Source organism: Podarcis melisellensis (assembly GCF_964234715.1).
Source record: "Podarcis melisellensis genome assembly, chromosome: 9".
Taxonomy (NCBI): domain Eukaryota; kingdom Metazoa; phylum Chordata; class Lepidosauria; order Squamata; family Lacertidae; genus Podarcis; species Podarcis melisellensis.
Window position 1 is genome coordinate 16,316,052 of NC_138541.1, and position 20,225 is coordinate 16,336,276.

The following is a 20,225-nucleotide window of genomic DNA, read 5'->3' on the forward strand; positions in this document are numbered from 1 at the left end:
TCTTGGCAGCTGATTTTCATGGAGGAAGACACACTAGGAATGAGCTGCTCTGCTCACTAGGCCTGACACTCATCCAAGCTTGTGGAAATTGTGTTTTTTGCTAATAAAGAGTTAACTCCATGTTTGAATGGTGTGATTACTGACTGGCTGTTGTGACATGTACCAGGCTTTGGGAAGCCCCTTGCAAATGTGGGACTTGGAGTTGTGGATGTGGCTACACTCAGTCTCCCGGCAGTGTAAAGCTCTGCTTTTGCTAGTTCTGGGCCAATCTGTCCATTTATGTCTTGGCAAGAGGAGGCTTCCTTCACATCTTCTTTGTTAGCAACTCTGTGACATGCTCTGGCACCCGGAGGCAGCTACGCTCAGCAGCATGCATGGAGTAATAGTGGATTGATTTGTTTGACAATGTACAAACAAGCATGCACTTTCCCCAGCCTGGAAACAAAATCAGAGAACTCTCATTGCAAAGTGGGCAAGGGATGTTGCATGCCCTTGAAACGTTTCTCCTGCTTTAATACACATTTGTCCAAATTATGTATTTATTATTTCATTTTTAAACAATAATGTTTGGGAGGTAATGGAATTCATCAGGAATATCGAAGCGCTGAGATTTGTGGAGAGGGGATTTACACCGACTGACAAATGGATTTGAATAATTAGGTTTCTTATACGGGGGAGACTCTGCAGCAGCTCCATAGACTAGAGCATAATGGAAATTGGTTTCTTGAACTATCACTATTTTCCTATGCGAGTGTATATGTTTACAGACTCAGGGAAAATAAATAGGGAGAACTTGGGGGCGGGGAATAGGAAAAAAAAATACATTTTGAATGGGTCTCCCCACTTCGGTGATTCACTGCCCAGGTAGGAGACTTAGCATAGGTTCCGATCTGGCCTGTAGGAAGGGGGAACTGGGTCGGAAAGGCCTTTTACATGCTCACCCTAAGCCTCTCATCACCTCTTCCTTCCTGTTTTGCTTATGTTACACTGCAAAGCAGCCTGTATCAATTCAATGCTCCCCAGAACTCCTTGAGGGCACCTCATTAACAATCCCTGCTGTGAAATGACATGTACGTGATATCTGCGTCGTGTCACTGGTTGGTCATAGCTCAATGGCAGAGTATCTGTTTTGCCTTGCATCTAAAATGACATGGGTGCGCAGACTGCATTTCTGGCTCGTCAGCACAAGGAGCTTCAGCCAGACTTTGACAACTTTGACTGTCTTGCCAGAGTGGTGCATGCTCTAGTTATATCCTGCTTGGACTACTGCAATGCGCTCTACGTGGGGCTACCTTTGAAGGTGACTTGGAAACTGCAATTGATCCAGAATGCGGCAGCTAGACTGGTGACTGGGAGTGGCCGCCGGGACCACATAACACTGAGAGATCTGCATTGGCTCCCAGTACATTTCCGAGCACAATTCAAAGTGTTGGTGCTGACCTTTAAAGCCCTAAATGGCCTTGGTCCTGTATACCTGAAGGAGCATCTCCATCCCCATCATTCTGCCCGAACACTAAGGTCCAGCGCCGAGGGCCTTCTGGCGGTTTCATCGCTGTGAGAAGTGAGGTTACAGGGAACCAGGCAGAGGGCCTTCTCCGTAGTGGCGCCCACCCTTTGGAACGCCCTCCCAGCAGGTATCAAGGCAATAAACAACTATTTTACTTTTAAAAGACAACTGAAGGCGGCCCTGTTTAGGGACGTTTTCAATGTCTGATGCTGTATTGTTTTTTATATTTGGTTGGAAGCCGCCCAGAGTGGCTGGGGAAACCCAGCCAAATTGGCGGGGTATAAATAATAAATTATTATTATTATTATATAACTTTGAAGGGCCGCAGCTCAGTGGTAGAGGAAATGCTCAGCGTGCTGGAGGTCCCAAGCCCAGTCCCCAGCATCATGGGGAAAAGCCTTGTCTGAAGCCCTGGAGAGACTCTGCCAGTCAGTGTGTTCAGTACTGAGCTTAGATAGACCAATGACCTGACTTGATATAAGGTGGCTTCTTAGTCCAGCATCCTGTCCTCACATCCTGTCCAACCAGATGCCTGTGGGAAGCCTGGAAGCAAGAGCCAAGTGCTAGAGCTCTCCACACTCCTGCTGTTCTCAGCAACTGGAATTCAGAAACATGCAACCTCTGACCATGTAGGCAGAGCACAGCCATCATTTATGGCCTTTACCTCCATTAATTTGTCTAATTGCTCTGTTAAAGCCATCCGAGGGGGGGGCATCAGTCTCTCCTGTGGCAGCGAATTCCATAGCTTAACAATGCAATGTACTTTCCTTTTTCTGTCAAATGCCCATGAGTTCTAGTGTTGTGAGACAGGGAGAAGAGCTTTTTTATTTCCACTTCCTCTATGCCAGGGGTCAGCAAACTTTTTCAGCAGGGGGCCGGTCCACTGTCCCTCAGACCTTGTGGGGGGCCGGACTATATTTTTGAAAAAAAAACCCCCAAAAGAATTCCTATGCCCCCAAAATAACCCAGAGATGCATTTTAAATAAAAGGACACATTCTACTCATGTAAAAACGCGCTGATTCCTGGACCATCTGTGGGCCAGATTTAAAAGGCAATTGGGCCAGATCCGGCCCCCTGGCTTTAGTTTTCCTAGCCATGCTCTATGCCATGCTGAATTTTATAAACTTCGGTCATGCCTCCTCTTACCTTTTATTCAAAGTTAAAGGTAAAGGGACCCCTGACCATTAGGCCCAGTCGTGGCTGACTCCAGGGTTGTGGCGCTCATCTCGCTTTACTGGCCGAGAGAGCCGGCGTACAGCTTCTGGGTCATGTGGCCAGCATGACTAAGCCACTTCTGGTGAACCATAACAGTGCACGGAAACGGCGTTTACCTTCCCGCCAGAGTGGTACCTATTTACCTACTTGCACTTTGACGTGCTTTCGAACTGCTAGGTTGGCAGGAGCTGGGACTGAGCAATAGGAGCTCACCCCGTCGCGGGGATCTGAACCGCTGACTTTCTGATCAGCAAGTCCTAGGCTCTGTGGTTTAACCCACAGCACCACCTGTGCCAAACTTAATGTGCCCCAAATGCTGTACAGTAGTTATTTTCTTAGGGGAGTCACTCCATCTCCTTATCATTATGGGTGCTCTTTTCTGAACCTTTTCCAGCTCCACAATATCCTTTTTGAGATGAGGCAACCAGAACTTTACACAACATTCCACATGTGGTTGCACCCTATGCCATTTTTGCATACGTTTCACCCATGTGTATGCTCTGGTAGCAGTATCAGGGGTTCCTGCGTTGGCAATGCTGTCTGAGGGTGATAGAACTACCCTTCTTAAGCAGAAAATATATTGCCCACTAATAATAAAGCACTTTAATTTATTTCCCTATAGCAATTGCATTTTGGTTTCTTCTTGTATAGAAACTGAAAAGGGAATGATTTTTGTATGAATAACATCTGAAATTGCTAACCAGGTGGAGAAACTATATATTGTTCATTTGTTTTGCACCCATTTACATTAATTTAACATTGTATTGTACTCAGACTGAGCGCTAAGAGATCAGCAGCGTATAATCCTTCATTAATCATACTCAGCAATTAAATGCTCTTTTAAAAATACTGTGTTTTGCTCATTATTTGTCTTTCTGTAGATGCTTCCAGTATCATCATCACAATGGCCTGATCAAAATCAGCCTCTTCTCCCCCGCCCCTTAGCCGCAAACACAGACAATTAAGGGCCCTTCTGAAATGCTGCCTGTCAGAGAAATTAATGAATTTAACAATGCACTTTAGCTGCTTTTGTCCCTTTATCCAATAAAAAACCCGGAGTGACTAGGGAATCAGATCCATTGCTTAAATAATTTGTGGGCAGTATTGAAACCTGTACGAACAATGGACATAATGAGATTAGAGTTGGTGCCCGTGGTCCATTGCCTTCTATCTGCTGCAGTAAAAAAAGCAAAGTCTTCGCCACTTTGAGAAAAGGGCATCGCAGTTCTGTAAAGACAAAGGAATGAAATAAAAAGACGCTTGTCTCTCGACCCTTAGGAATCCTTGATCCCAGAAGTGGCTCCCTGCAGACAGCTTCACAGTCTTAAAACTTAAACTTAAAACTTAAACATCACTTAACTTGGACTAACTGTATTCAGTTTGGGTGACTGTAGGGAGGATGGGTTGTCCACCCTCTGAGGCTTATGGATATTTTTTTTAAAAAAGATAAGTCTTTTAATGTCGGCATTAAGCGTAATGGTTACAGATTTAACAGTCTCGTAGGCTACAAGACCCTCTGCTTACATCTTCACAGTTTGAAGGCAGAGATCAGACTAAGTCAGTTCCTACAGTTCAGTTCAGGAGCTGCGCACGTCCAGGTAACATTCTTCAACATGTCCTTGCACCTGATGTAAACAATCCAGGCTTTTATGAGGGTGCTGTTGAGATTGGTCACCAGCCCTTTGGAGTGATGCGGGAAGACTCAGAAGTGGGAGAGCAGCCAGACATTGGTATTATTGGCCATAAGAGGCTGCCAGGTATAAGATGGAAGGAAAGAGGATAATGTAGGATAAACAATGGTGAGTAAGGAACCAAAGACTGGAAGGGAACCACCCTTGGATCTTCAGGTGAAAGGCAGTATACAAATTTAAAAATATACATTCCTTTGGGTATCCCATGTGTTGGCATGGGAATTTAAAGTGCTGTCACTTTCGGGACCCATGACAGGAGGTGACTCAGAAAACCTTTTATTTTATTTTATTTTTTTAAAAAAAACATTGGTTCAGTGTTAGCATTACAATTTCAGTTTTATTGCAAGTTCAATTTCAGCTTTGTTGTTCTTTATTCTAGAAGAAGCAAATTCAAGACAGAAATCATGCCAACTCTCTTTGTAGGTTCTGGTGTGCTGAAATAATTTTTATGGAGATATTAATGAACTGAGACACAACATCATGGTCACCATGCACACACTCTGTGACTCTAACTGTGGTAATAAAAAAAAAGTTAGAGAACTATTGTTAACACAGAATCCTTTGGCCCCATGCATATGATTGCACAGAAGAAGAAGTGTTTGGATTTGATATCCTGCTTTATCACTACCCGAAGGAGTCTCAAAGCGGCTAACATTCTCCTTTCCCTTCCTCCCCCACAACAAACACTCTGTGAGGTGAGTGGGGCTGAGAGACTTCAGAGAAGTGTGACTAGCCCAAGGTCACCCAGCAGCTGCATGTGGAGGAGCGGAGACGCAAACCCGGTTCACCAGATTAGGAGTCTACCACTCTTAACCACTACACCACACTGGCTGCTTCTCTCCTGGTGTGATTCCCTTGCTGCTCAGAAGTAGGTATGTTTGAGACAACCATGTAGGTGGCAAGGGTCAGTCATCTGGGACTTTCCCACCTGATGGCTGCCTTCCATCCTGACTGCTTTCTTTGTTCAAAGGATGTCAACAAAGTAGGAAAGTGTTCACATCCTGTTTTCAGATGGTTTCTTATGCACCAGTTGGTGCATCTGTTTTTAGAGCTCTGGGAACAAGGGAAACCAATCCTTCTCGCCACTGCATCATCCTCATATTTCTTCCCAGCGGCAAACAGAGCAAGCCGGGTTCAGCTTTCTGCTCATTCAGCCAAGTCATTTTTCCAGTCTTCGTGAGAAACACTGAAGGTCTTCCCAGAGAGATTCTGTCGGGATTGCTTGTATGATGATAAAAGCAGAGCCGATGGCATTATCTGCTGTATTATGCACGTTCCTTTGCTTCCTACTAGAATGGAGAGAGAGATTTCCATTCTCCCTTCCATCTGTGTTGGATTGCTAAAGGATAGCTGGGATGTGTAATACAGAAAAGACAAATGGGTGAAGAATTCACTGTCCAATGCATCTACATGGCAACTGAGGATGAAAAATAAATGGATATTCAGTTCCCTCCCTGAGTTGCTCCTTTTGCTCGATTTTCTTTACCATTTTGGAGACAACTGAACAACATGGTGGAGGTCAGGGAGGGGAAGAAATACGTAATTTTCTATTTGGAGTTTGGGAAATGTTATTATCCCATAATTCTGAAGGTATATCTATTTCGCAATGGCCCCGTGTTGCTTCCTCCACGGACGGTGGACCTGTAGAAGTTGCCTGACTTCAGCTTCTGTGGGAGCTTTTCCTGCAGCACATCAGCTCTCTGTAGCAAACATCTGGATTCCATGGGGTTGAATAATGGTAGCCTGGCGGGTTGATCAGCCATCAGCTGGGAATGATGGGAGTTGCAGTCCAACAACATCTGGAGAGCACTTGCATTGACTGCTTACTTTCTCCAGCACTAAAACATTGCTGTGCAACCTGTTCTTAAGTGATCAAAACATTATAATCAAGTGCTTGTTTGCTTTTGATGACTTTTGAAAGCTTGTTTTCTTTAGTTTAAAGTTCTATAAAAGTGGGAGCGGTGGACGGTGGGAAGAGAATCAACTTTGTGTTTTGCTGCCAACGAAGCTGAAACCTCAATAGAATCCACCTCAGGCTTTATTCAAACATCACCAGTGGGGTTTTTTAAAGATTAGCTGCCATTTCCAGCCTTCGCCTTTCATCTGAAGCTTCAAAATTGCTTTACCCATTCTTGATCTTTGTAAATCCTGACACTGTCTGCTTATTAGAAGGAAGCACATAGATCAGGATTTACAGACATTTAACGCAGGATCAAGGAAACACACATCTGTGTGTGATTCAAAAATGGTCTGCTTTATCCTTGTGACTAGCATTTTGAGGTGAGATCCCTCAAAAATAATTCAATGGTCACAGCCCAGAATTTGAGATCCCCCCCCAAAAAAAACCCCAGCATACAGCCTGTTATGTGTGACTATACATTCCAAGTAGGGATGCATATGCTTCAAGGAAATGCACATGCAGGAGCAGTGCTTTCTATGGCCCCCAAGTGAGCTCATGCAAAATCTATGTGGGTTTTGGAGTACCTGTTCCTTCTTCTGCCACCACCATCTCCAGGGACCTCCCAACTTAACCTAGGGCAGAGGAAGCGGGAAATCATGATGGCGGCTCCAGCTCCTCAGTGAATCCTTTCTCCCCACTGAGGACTGGGCTGGGATATGTCCTAGTATCTTGCTAAAGCTCTCCAGGCCAAAGTCACCAGTTTCTATTGCACCATGGTGATTGACAGTATAATAACGATGGTTAGCTGAAAAAGACGCTTCTCATTGTGAAGATACCCTTGTCCCGACTGAAGGCTGTGCTGTGCAACTAGATGTCCATGTGAGCAGAAACTTCCCTGTCTATTTCAGTGTCAGGAAAATGGCCCTTTGTCAATATAAATATCAGGAGGGAGCAAAGTTTTGACTCCTGCAAGCCTTACCTTTCATTACCTCCCTAGTGCATAGCCTTCAACTATACCTATTTTAACAGGTATGATGCTTATTTTCTCACTACGTGCAGTGCTTGCTGGTGTGCACTGAATTCTCACCTTATACTGCAGCTGATCTGCCAAGTGTGGCATTCAAAAAGACAATTTTAAATGGGTTGTACTGGGATTTTGTTTTCGTGTGTGTGTGTGTTTTGCAAGTGTGATCTGCTTGAACGTTGAAAAAACTTTGCATTTGTCAGAGCGGTGTTACATCACACATAAATTAACTATTTGTAATGTCTGCATGAAAGCATGCTTTCTAGATTTCAAAGCAATGGAACAGTCTATTTCAAAAATGTTCTGTGGGAGCAACAGTGTCTCCAGCACTGGCCTGTGTATTGTGTGTTCTTGCTCTCTCTGGATTGTACTACCTCAAAATACAAGTGAAGGAATCACATACTGGAACGTTTCCCACATAAAAATCTATCTGGATGTAGAAAAGTAGCGTGTCAGGGAAGAGGCCACATTAGAGGTTTTTCTTCCCCTGACACTCTAGCATTCTACTGGCAGAGACATTTTGATGCTGTGTCGCATCTGCATTTCCTGTGGTACAGGCAGTGCAAAGAGGCGGCATATGATATTTCTGAACACGTTGCTTGGCCCTCACTCTAAGAAACGTAGTGGAACACAGTTAACTGAGACCACTTGTGTGCATGTTTGTAACTTACAAGGAGAGATCATGTTTTCCCTCTCCTGGCTCTTCTTTTGTCTGCGTTCCTGATAGATGGTGTTTATCCTCCATAAAATGTGTGCAGCTCTGTCTCAACATATGGACAATTCATTAGAAGAGCAAAATCTTCTATGTAAAGTGCTTTGCCAGAACAGGCAGCCTCTGTTTTATGAGTGGAATAGAGACCTCTCAGGATCATTCTTCCCAGAGTTACGTTCCTGTAGGACGTAACATGACACGGAGCGCTCATAAGTCCTGACGAAGGTTGGAGCTGCAGTTTTCTTTCCCCTTGGGGCTGCGATTCCGACTTCTGGTTCCGTATGCATAAAAATAATTATGTCCTTAAAAGAAAAGAAAAGAAAAAAACATACCAGAGGGATTCCACAGTGTCTTGCGTATGCTGAATTAAAACCGGCAGTGTCAGCAGTTAAAATAAAGAAATAAAATCTTCTGTGGCCTTTTTTTTTTTTTTTTGCTGAAAAAGTAGCATTCAGGGGAGCTTTTTTAACCAGGAATGTAGCATAAGTGGGAGAGCTGATGCAGTACAGTGGTACCTCTGGTTACGAGCTTAATTTCTTCCGGTGGTCCGTTCTTAACCTGAAACTGTTCTTAACCTGAGGTACCACTTTAGCTAATGGAGCCTCTGGCTGCTGCTGCGCTGCTTGCACACGATTTCTGTTCTCATCCTGGGGCAAAGTTCTTAACCTGAGATACTACTTCTGGGTTAGCGGAGTGTGTAACCCAAAGTGTTTGTAACCCGAGGTGTTTGTAACCTGAGGTACCACTGTATATCATAAGAGCTGACAAGCCCCTGGTTCAGGTTATCCCACAGGCAAGACTCCATTTTAGGTGGTCTCATGTGAGCGCATGTCTATGAAGCTCGATATCCCATCTTTATTTCACGCATTAAGGCTGACTCCAGGTTGCAGTGGAGGGTCTAGCAAAATCCTAGAGTACCTAAATGTAACATCACTTGGGGCATTAGAAATCAAAACTGCGGCTTGCCCTGGCCTATGTTGAGTATCCCAGGGCAGGCAGCAGTGCCGGTAGGTCCTGCCAGGACCATTGGAAGACCCAGTATTTGCTCCAGGGTCCTGGGTTCCCCACCAGTTTTGATAGGGATAAACACAGGTTAATGTTTTGGCTGTTAAATCCAGAACTCTCCCCAAGCTCTTGATCAGCATCCTTCCGTTTCTCCATCTCTCTTTTCCTTCCCTTCCTGTGATGCAAAGTCTCTGCTGTTATGTTCACACCATAAAGCAGTATGGTACCAATTTTTAAACAGTCGTTGCTTCCTCCAAATAATTATGGGAACTGTAGCTTGCTATGTGTTAAGTTGTAGGTGAACATATCAGACGACACAGCAATTCTTCAAACAGCTATTGTTTATTCACAGGCCAGAACAGAACTGAACTGAAGGGTTCAGTCAGCCTGCTTATATAGAGCTCCAGTACAACGTAACTGTAACAATTTTCTAAAACTATCCAATCACTGAATGTCACTTTCGATCCCTTATTTGCATAACTATCTACAATATCCCCATGCTGGCCCAGGGTGAGAACTTCAGTACATAACACTATGGGTGCTGAAAGTTGTTAGTAGCTCACAGAGCTACTTTCCCCTGTGAAGAGGGGTTGTTTGTTAAATCTCTCTGAGGAGCAGGGGCCACCTAATAACTCTCAGCTCCCTTAATTCATCATAGAAACAAAGCTGCCTTGAAATGCCTTCTGAAACAGGAAAGTGTTTGTCAAGTGGCTGGAGTCCAGCAGGGAGGCAGTCGTGTCGATTCTCGGTCAGGAGTGTACAGAGTTCAGTCTTAGTTTTATGCTTACTGAAGCACCATCAGAGCTCTACTCTCCCGTAGCCTGCCCTGCCCTTGCCTGAGATCAGTGCTTTTGTAAGGTCCGCAAAAATAACCTATGAAGTGCACGGAAGGCTTGAAACAGCTACATGAATGCTGATTATCTGATGCATGCAGCAAACACCCAACTCTTTCGAAGCTGAAATGCTGCAGTTTGATTTCAGCAAAAGTTACAAGATGAAATTCGTGGAATGAAAAAGGCTGTGGAAAAACGACTACGTTTGAATTAGCAATTGTTCAAACGGGGGGGGGGGTACACTTGCAGTAAATAAATGAGTTGCTTTTGGGGTGTTGGTTAGTGTCTCGTGCTCATTCAAATACTTACTTAGCTGGGAAGCTCCCTGGGTGATCCTTGGGATGCCAGGGTCTTGCTGGTTCTATCCTCCTCTTAGGAGCTTTTTAAAATGAGGATATTTAAGATGAGAATTGCAAAGCACTGTGCACAGTGAAAACCACCATAAAAATGACAAATAATGATGGGAAATTGGAATATGAAAAGACCTAACATAAAGTTAATTTCTTCAGTGGGAAATAAACAGACTCCAAAGCTTATGTGTGATTATTGAGGCAATTTCATTTTTTTAGCTGTGGCAGTTTGGGCTGGATATTATTGTTATGTGTTTTTGGTTGCAGGGTTTGTGGGTGCCTAGATTTAGCAACTGCTGAAATTTAATCAATGCTTGGAGAAATAAACTGGAAGTCAGACCCTTAATAGCTGGGCTCAGCTTCCCATGTCCAGGCCAGCCTGATAATGGCCAGAGTCGTTAAGCAAAAGAAAGAAAGAAAGAAAGAAAGAAAGAAAGAAAGAAAGAAAGAAAGAAAGAAAGAAAGAAAGAAAGAAAGAAAGAAAGAAAGAAAGAAAGAAAGAAAGAAAAGAAAAGAAAAGAAAAGAAAGGGGGGCAGGGAGATGGGTGATGAACAAAGCAGAGAATCTGTGCCAGCTGGGAAATGGGTGAGCTCAGAATCAGGTAGAAGAGCAAAGGTGAGTAGCAGAGTTTCAGGACTGCCGTTTGCCCGGTGTGCTCTAGGAAGAGGTTTTCAGTCAGTAAGTGGTGATGTAATGGAGAAGCAATCTAGGTGGCTGCCTAGTGCAAAGTTAGGAGTTGTGTGACTGGGAGAACAAGGCAAGCTGCAGGGCAACAGGCAAGATGTCGGATGTCTGCTTTGAACCCAGGACTGAGCCTATGGGAGAAGCAGGACCCTCTTGGAGTGCTGTGCTCAGGTTGTATACATGTGTAAACAAACCATATATCATAAAGAAACCACAGTCTCCTCTGTGTTTCATTTCCAAAGGAAACATGAACCCTGGGTAAGCGCCTGGAACCCTGAAATCTCTCACTGCTGTGGAGATTGTGTTGTCGTGCAAGATATATTATGTTTTTAAAGCTGGCCTTCACAGCTTTTATTCAGCCAGTCGAGACAGCCCACCAGACATGTACTGTGGCCCATCATTCACTTGACAATGTCTGTAGTTTTGCAATCCTAGGGAGGTATCAAAAACAGGAGGTTTATTGAGCCCTGGTGGCCTCCATACATGACTGGTGTGGTAAGTTTGGCTTGGTAGACAATATGTTATACAGCTTGTTTCTGGCTTTAGTTCTCAGATTTAGAATTGACTTTGAAGATTGTTGGGTTTGTTTACATGGGTATTTATTCTGAGGTAATAGTTCTGTCATTTTCTTTGACCTGTGGTTTCGCTCTGTCATCCTCATCAACCTGTGGTTTGTTTAGACAATCGAAGAGAGTAAATAGATAGCTTGAGCATGTAAAGAAAAAATGTTCATTTAAATGTGCGCTGCAAAAGCCCTGTTGTACAGGGGATAAAGCAAGCCTTATCTGAAGGTGGATTTCATATCATGACAAATTGTGGTAGTATGTTTGGAATGAGTAGTTGAAAAGCAGGTTTTATTTATTTTTATTTAAAAAAAACCCTTGTAAAATAAATTGCTTTATTAGAAAGATTGGGAAGATTTTCTAGTTGCATATTTTGTTTTCTTTTTCAAAACATCAGTTTGATTAATCTGTATTCAGAAGTACTTGTTAGAATTTAATGCTGGCTGGGGAGCAGCTCTCAGGGGCGAGATGAAAAATGAACTTACAGTACTTAGGTAGAGACGCACACCATTTAACTTTATAGAGCCTAGTTTTCCTGGTTTCCTCAATAACTCCCTTATGGGTTCTCTCTTCTATAGGCCCGTTGAAAAAGTGCAAAGGGCTCTAAAACAGCCTTTGCAAACCAGGCACTGCCTGCTGAGGTTTTGGACTACAGGTCCCATCAGCAACACCCAACACAACTGGGCAAACAGCACGAAGCATTTGGAGGGGAGCCTGGTTGGCAAAAGCTACTCTAGAGAATCAGAAAGCTGGAGTCTCTCCATTGCTTATTCAGTTCTCCATGGATAGCTACTCATTTTTTGATTGACTGATATGTAAAGTTAACTCAGTGTTTCTCAAACTTGGGTTGCCTGTTGTTGTTGGACTACAAGCCCCATCATCCCTGACCACTGGTCCTGCTAGCTAGGGATGATGAGAGTTATAGTCCAACAACAGCTGGTGACCAAAGTTTGAGAAACACTACGTTAACTGTAGACATACTTTCAAGGGGTAATATGTGAATACAGTCGTCCCTTGGTTCTTGAATTTAATCCATTCTGGGAGTCCGTTCGACTCCTGGAACAGTTCGAGAACCAAGGCGCGGCTTACGATTGGCTGCAGGAGCTTTCTGCACGCAACTGGAAGCCGCACCGGACATTTGGCTTCCGAAAATCGTTCGAAAACCAGAACACTAACTTCTGGTTTTTGATCATTTGGGAGCCAAAACATACGAGTTTCAAGGTGTTCAGCTTCCGAGGTTCCACTGTATCTGAATTTTGCTGTTTTTTCCTGAGTCTGAAAGCAACAGTAACACATCTCTCCTCTTCTCCACTCATACAGATTTTAACATAGGCTGATTCTGGCCAAGGAATTGAGGTCCTGATGGGGGACTCAGGATCGAGGCGTTCGATCATTGTGTCCCGGCTGCCAATATTCAGGAGAAGTATTAGCCGGCGGCACGATTCCCTCCCTTCCTCGCCTACTTCTAGCAATACCGTTGGTGTCCACAGCTCTTCTCCCTCCAGCACCAACTCCAGCTCAGGTAGCACTGGCAAGCGCAGGAGCCTCTTCCGCACGCCTTCCATCAGCTTCCACCACCACAAGAAGGGGAGCGAACCCAAAGCCGATTCTCCAGGGCAGAACGTGGGCATTTCGAACGGTGCTCAGTCTGGCCACGGCACTTTGCAAAAGCTCGGTTTGGAGGAGCACGTGAAGCACAGAGGGAGGCATTCGGTCGGCTTTGGGAGTTCTCGGAGCAAGAAGATCACCAGGTCTTTGACGGAGGACTTTGAGAAGGGGAGGGAGCCCTCAAGCAATAAAAACGTCTTCATAAATTGCATAAGGTCTGGGAAGAATGAAGGGGACGACTCTGGCTTTGCAGAGGACCAAAGCAGGGCCTCCGTTAAACATTCCTCAAGGAAACTTCTCCCCAAATCCTTCTCGACACACTACAGGTTTTCAAAGCCAGTCCCTCAAAGCCAGTCCATTTCCTGTGTGCAGCCATCTTCTTGCTTGTTGGACATTAAGCCCAGTGTTGAAAGCGAGCCTGTGTCGGCGAAGTCTTCCTCCCCGTGTTCTGCTGACATAATAGAATGTGCAGGCAGCTCTTTGCAGTCGCCGCTGCTCTCTGCTGACCTGACCACGGTCCAGACGCCTTCCGAGTTTCTAGCACTGACAGAAGATTCCGTCTCGGAGGTCGACGGACTGCCCAACTGCGGGAATTTGCACGGGGAAGCCTTTGCCCGCAATGTTTCTACCTCTCAAATCTTCCTCAATCCCATTACTGCTGCTGCTGCTGCCACTCCTCCTCCTCTTCCTCCTCCTGTTCTTTTAAGGAAGATGGATCATGCAGAAAGTGTTCCTCATTGTGCTGTTCTATCGCCCAGAAGTCACAGAAATGGACTGCTCAATGAAAATAGTGCCATATCTGAAACCCTAGATTCTAATCAAAACCATGCAAAAGTATTATTGCAAGAGCTTCCTGCTAAACAGACCAGCCATCCTGAAGAAGCAAACTCAGGAGCTGAAGCACAATTAAAACACTTTGTCTTAAACCAGGGGGAAGTAACTGAATGTTCCCCCAAAGCACAGGGACTACCCAGAGACCAACAAGAAGTTAAAGCACCGGAACATATTAGAGAAACCATCCCAGTAATTGAGTCGAAGATTATTCCTTTGTCTTCAGAACCGCAGCCTTTTCAAGCCCAGCAAGCATATGAAATAAAAGGTACAAATAATAACTTTTCTGTTGTCTCCTATATAACTGGGTGGAAGTTTTGAAATATATTTAAATGGCATTCAGCTAGGGGCTGTCGTCTAGGCCTTTGGTGTCTGTGGGCTAAAGTTCCTAGAGAAATGTCAAATGAAGGAATTATGGTAATTTCCACCTATAGGCTGTGGGTTAAACCACAGAGCCTAGGACTTGCCGATCAGAATGTTGGCGGTTCGAATCCTCATGACGGGGTGAGCTCCCGTTGCTCAGTCCCTGCTCCTGCCAACCTAGCAGTTCGAAAGCACGTCAAAGTGCAAGTAGATAAATAGGTACCGCTTCAGCGGGAAGGTAAACGGCGTTTCCGTGTGCTGCTCTGGTTCGCCAGAAGCGGCTTAGTTATGCTGGCCACATGACTCGGAAGCTGTACGCCGGCTCCCTCGGCCAATAAAGTGAGATGAGCGCCACAACCCCAGAGGCGGTCATGACTGGACCTAATGGTCAGGGGTCCCTTTACCTTTACCACCTATTATGGCCCTGGAAGACTTGGCATGCTGCACTTTTGAAATGGCACTGAGTAGTGGATCAGTATTATAGAAAGGCTGATTTGCAGCCCAGGGCCCAGATGGAGAAAATTATTGTGCAGTGCTGGGGTGGAGAACCTGTAGCCTTCCAGGTGCTGTTGGACTCAGCTCTTGCCAGCCCAAGCCAGCATGGCAAATGGTTGAGGCGGCTGCTGGGAATTGTAGACCAGCACCATCTGGAAGGTCGCTGGTTCCCCACCTCTGATCTCGTGTGAAAGGGTGCACATTCAAAATAAGACAAAATACTTAGGAGGAGCATGGGAGGGGAAGTAAATTACTATTCCTATGGCTTTCACCAGAGTGGACATTTTCTGCACTGCACATTTCTTCCTTCTCTGTCTGTAAGATGCTCTGAGTTTGCATTGCCCCTTTCTCCTGATTATCACTGGAGTCCATTTTGTCACCAGTTCCTGTCAAGATACAGGCATATTTTATGAATGCGTAGAATTTAAAGCATTCGCTTGATTTACTTGCATTTTACAAAATTCACTGCGGGGAGGGAAAGGTTTTTGCAATACTTTATTTTCTTACATTTATACATCACTTAGAGAGAAACAGAGGAAGTTGCCTTATCCACCAGCTGCATGGCAGTAGCTATCCAGGGTTAGAGACCAGGGAAGCTGGGGATTGAACCTGTAACCTTCTGCACAAGAAGTAGATGGACTTTCGTCTGATTATCTTCCATCATGGAACCCAAGGAGGCATACATGGGTGTTTCTAGGGGTCACCCATGCAGGAACTGGCAAGACCCAGACCTGATTAGCTTCAACAAGATGGCAGTCATACCCTGGGACCAGTACAACCCCTCTTGCTTCTTGTTGCCTTCTCAGGAAGTGAATTATATAATTGGCCAATTCACCCAATCCTTCAGCATGTATTCCTGTACATTTCTTGTCTGAATGCAGTGCTGTAGGCCTCAGTCAAGATTCAACCTACCACAGCTAACTTACTTCAGAGTAGCATGGCTATGAGTTAAAGAAATGTTCAATAGCTTTTGTGGCATGTGTGCTGACTGCATCTCTCCCCTCCCCCCCTCATCCCACAGTGAATCTTGCTAGTAGTTTTAGCCCATACCGAGAAGGAAGATTCATAGAAAAACGCCTGAGATCCTCTTCAGAAGGCACTGCTGGGAGCAGCTGGATGATCTTGAAACCAAAGGATGGCAACCCAGAAGAAATGAACAGCTTGAGAAAGCAGAGAACGGGGTCTTCCTCATCTAAAATGAACAGCATGGTAGGTTTGCAGTACTTTAGCATATGGGGACATTTTCTTCAGGTGATCATTGCTTCTTTCCCTCTTTTTCTTAGTGACAAATGGGAAGTGGGGAAAGTGACAGCTCACGTGGTGTTGAAGTTTACAAAGGAGTGGCAGGGTCAGGTAGCGCCCAATGAAATTTTCACAAGACGTAAAATACAAGTGGAAATCTGTAAGGAGGTTGTGAACTCCCTTTGTCTTTGTTTGCTGTGCATGTTTTGAGCTGCCATCTGTTCAGGTTATAATGCTGACAGCTCCAAAGTTGATTTTGCCACTGTAACTGGCTCTGCTCCAGCTCTGAGCCTGACTCTGTCTGTGGACCTCCTGCCCAATTTCCTGAATAGGAGTGTGAAGCTGGTGAACACACCACATGAGATCAGATTTGTCTTTTTTATTCCTTTAACAGGTACATGTGCCACACAGAAAAGTGCCTGGGGTATTGAACAAGGTGCCACATTTGTCAAGGCTCAAAGGCCAGTAAGGGACCCATCTAGCCAATAGTGCAACCATGCTTAGTTCAAACAGGTGTTACATGCTCCGGCTTCTCACATATGGGAGGTGGGAAGGTGGCCAACCTTGGAAAGGGGTTGCGCTCCCCTGGAAGGAGCAGGATCAGAACTTGGGGATGCTCCTGGATTCAACATTGTCACCCTTGCTGGCTAGGAGCGTGTGTTTTTTCAGCTCTGCCTAGTTTGCTAAGAGACAACTCTGTCGGGCAGAGACAACTCGGCCAAGATACTCCATTCTCTGGTAACTTCCAGTTTGCGTTACTGCACTGCGCTCTACGCTTTACCTTGAAACCAACACAGAAACATCAATGGGTTCAAAATGCAGCAGTCAGGTTACTAGCTGGGGTTCCCTCTAGATCTGCCAGCTGCACTGGCTCCCAGTTAATTTCCAGGCCCAATTCAAGGCACTAAACAACTCAGATACCAAATACTTGAAAGACTGCCACTTTCCTTACAGACCCTCTTGGGTGCTAAGATTGGCAGAGGGGACCCTGCTGGTAGCTCCTCTGCACTCAGAAACAGTGTGTGTGTGTGTGTGTGTGTGTGTGTGTGTGAGGAGAGGGCCTTCTTTGTGGCAGCTCCTAAGTTGTGGCACTCCTTCCCCACAGTGGCTCATCTGGCACCATCACTGTACAGCTTCTGGTGAATGCTGAAGATGTTTTTGACACTTGAGGGGTTATATTTTTAGGTCCCACCTTATTTCTGTTGTTGTAAGTTGCTTTAACGTTCCAACTCTCCCAGGGACCTCAGGGTGAATGGTGGGCAGTGTAGCAATAGTAGTAGTTTATTAATGCTTGGGCCATGGGCCATTCACATATCAGATAAATAGGTACAATGCAAGAACCAACAGTATAAAATAATGCACAAAATCACATTGCCACCTAGAACCATATAAAAACCTGCACCATAACGATACTACGTAAATCACATGTAACATATATAAACCTTACATATTGTAAGGGTGAAGTTTAATACAGATAAAAACATTAGTTTTTTAAAAAATATTATGGTTAAATAAGAGCACCCTGAAAGCAGCCAACTGCAATCTCATTAATAGCTCTTTCCTGGATTTCCATTGCAGCTAGGGCAAAAAGAGAGACCTTGTGAGTTACCCTAAGACCAGTGCCTGACAAGAGGTACAAAATCTTTTCTGGAATGGCATTGGAATATAGTGGGTAATATAACAACAACAACAACAGAATAGAATAACATAACTAAAGCTAGATATGAACAGTGATCCATCTAGTACAGCATCCTATTTTTCATACTGCGCAACATCTCTGGGAGGCACACAGGCAGGGAATGAACGCAATAACCTCTCATTATTGCTCCCCGACAACAGGATGATTTGGAGGCACACTTGTACTCTGCCTGCAGGCTGCCTGCAGCTATCATTAGTAGTAGTTGTGGATAGACTTTCCCTCCATGAATTTTATTAATAGTTTGTTTGAGCCATTTAAATTCGTGGCCAGCCCCCGTGTCTTGTGGAAGCAAATTCCATCACTTTGTCTTGTGTGCACCATGAGCACCTTACTACATTGAAGCATTTGTTGAAGCCAGGAGGGAAATGTTGAATACAAAATGGACTTGAAGACCTTTGGAAAGTTGGGAGAAACAGGAGGATTAAACTAGCCCGCAATGGAGTTCGATGTTTTTCCTGAAGAGGGCAGCATTGCCTTTATTTTAATTTATGTTTACTTTTTTTTTAAAGCTATTTTTGTAAATATAAATACAGTAGCTGGAGTTATCCAGTTCTTGGTATCTCCGAAGAAGGTGTTTTGTTCTACGGAAGCTTTTCAGCAAGTGCTCTTCAGGCACAAATGAAAGAGAGCCCTTTAAGATCCTTTTTGTTTTGTTTTGTCCTTGTCACTGGCAGTAAGGGATGGCTTCCCTTTGCCTTGAGCGGAGAGGGAATAGCTGGATCCAGAAGGACTGATAAGATAACAGGTTTTGTCAGAATGTTAAGCTATAGAGCAAAATGGGACCAATGTTGGATGGGGGAAGACATGAAACAGTGTTTAATGTGTTCTTTCTTAAAACGTCTAACCGATTAAAGCATTCCTTCAGGAGTGCCAGCCTTTTTGTATATAGCCTCGGAACCCGAGCTTCAAATGAGAGTATGTGTTTGCAATAGAGCCCTCTGTGTCTGTTGTCCATCGTAACCTAAGCTTATTGCTAGGAGATCCAGAGACTAATCGAGTCAATTTCTATGCCGCCTTTCCACAACGATCCATGCGCAAAGCAGTTTACAACAAGCACACACTTATTACACTAAGGAGTTTAGGTTGGAGGGGAGCCAGCAGGAGAAAGCAGTTTGCAAAACAAATCAATAAATTAAAAGAAGACAAGAACCAACATTTTAGCAAACATAAATTCGGTGTTACAGATGAAACAATTCTGACTTACATATATAAACAGAAAGTCAAAGTTGATGGATGTGGGTCTTATTACACTTCAGGGAGCCTTGGCAGCTTGGCTTAGATATGGTTCAGAAGTGGGAGAGATCCCTGTAGCAATAAATTTATGACTCCTGTGCAAGAAAAGACCATAGGTACCATGAAATACTCTCCAATGCCATTCACTCCCACTCCCCAATTATTCAATCTATTTATTGGAGTCTTTTACTTCCTGTTTGCTTTTGGTCACTATGTCACGTGGATGGTGGTTGGCATTTCACAACACCTGCTTTCAAAAGTTTCTTCCCCACTTCTCTCCAAATGGTTATGCCTGCAGTAATTTACCTATTCCACAAGATGTCAATGTTACTCTTATTTTCTAATGCACATCTCTCTCAGACACCGAAAGCTATACACCCTCAGCATTGGAGAGAAATGTGTGTGAATTAGTTAGTCCAGGCAAGCACAAATGTTATCAGTATGAGCTTCTCCACACACATGGATTTGAGCTTTATTCCAGTTATTTCCTCTATCTGTCTATTTATCTGAAGGTATGAGTCAAGTTTGCTTCCACAACCTGAGGAGAGAAGGATTGCTACTTATTTTAGCTCAGGCTTTGCAGATCCAGCAGGGAAGTAATTAACGGGGTCCTCCCAGCATGGATATGTTTCAAAATAAAGGCAGCGTACAGGCTCGGCATCAACAGGTTTGCAGGTTTAAAAAGGAAATAAAAACACACAACTGGCTCCATCTGGCCGCCATATTTGTTTTGGCCAAATAAGTTAGTTTAATGTAATCGAGGAATGTAATGTAATTGAGGAAATGGCCGCCACCTACAGCAATCTGAGGACAATCTGAGGGCCTCATGCCTTCATGAGCAGCCTTCCAGGAGCAACATGTCAGAGGTGGGCAGAGCCAGTGGTGAAAAGCAGGCAGAGCAAAGGATGTAATTATCACCTCTTGTACATTCATGCAGATGTGAACAAGTCAGAGGTCCGTCCCCCCATCCTTCCCTCCACCCAGTCAAGCAAGCAACATTATTATAATTCAAGGACACATTCCAGCCAAGCTAAAGCACTTGGAAGGTACAAAGCAGGACTGATGAGGAGTGTGGCCTGGTGAAGATGGGTGGCAGGGGGAGAGCACTGAGGGCTAGACAGAGAAGCTTAGGTAAAGGTAAAGGGACCCCTGACCATTAGATCCAGTCATGGCCGACTCTGGGGTTGCAGCGCTCATCACTCTTTATTGGCCGAGGGAGCCGGCGTACAGCTTCCAGGTCATGTGGCCACCAGCCATGTGGCGAACCA

General features: G+C 44.6%; 1 protein-coding gene across 6 annotated transcripts in view; it reads left to right on the forward strand.

Moving 5' to 3' along the window:
- The window catches only part of CCSER1 (coiled-coil serine rich protein 1), a 741,428-nt gene that overhangs the window by 116,186 nt on the left and 605,017 nt on the right, over positions 1-20,225 (forward strand). For all 6 annotated transcript variants that reach the window (XM_081924900.1, XM_081924899.1, XM_081924901.1 and 3 more), the window contains 2 exons: positions 12,807-14,193; positions 15,805-15,992. In XM_081924900.1, the coding sequence (XP_081781026.1) occupies positions 12,849-14,193; positions 15,805-15,992 (1,533 nt within the window). In that variant the 5' untranslated portion in view covers positions 12,807-12,848. The remainder of the gene's footprint in view (positions 1-12,806; positions 14,194-15,804; positions 15,993-20,225) is intronic.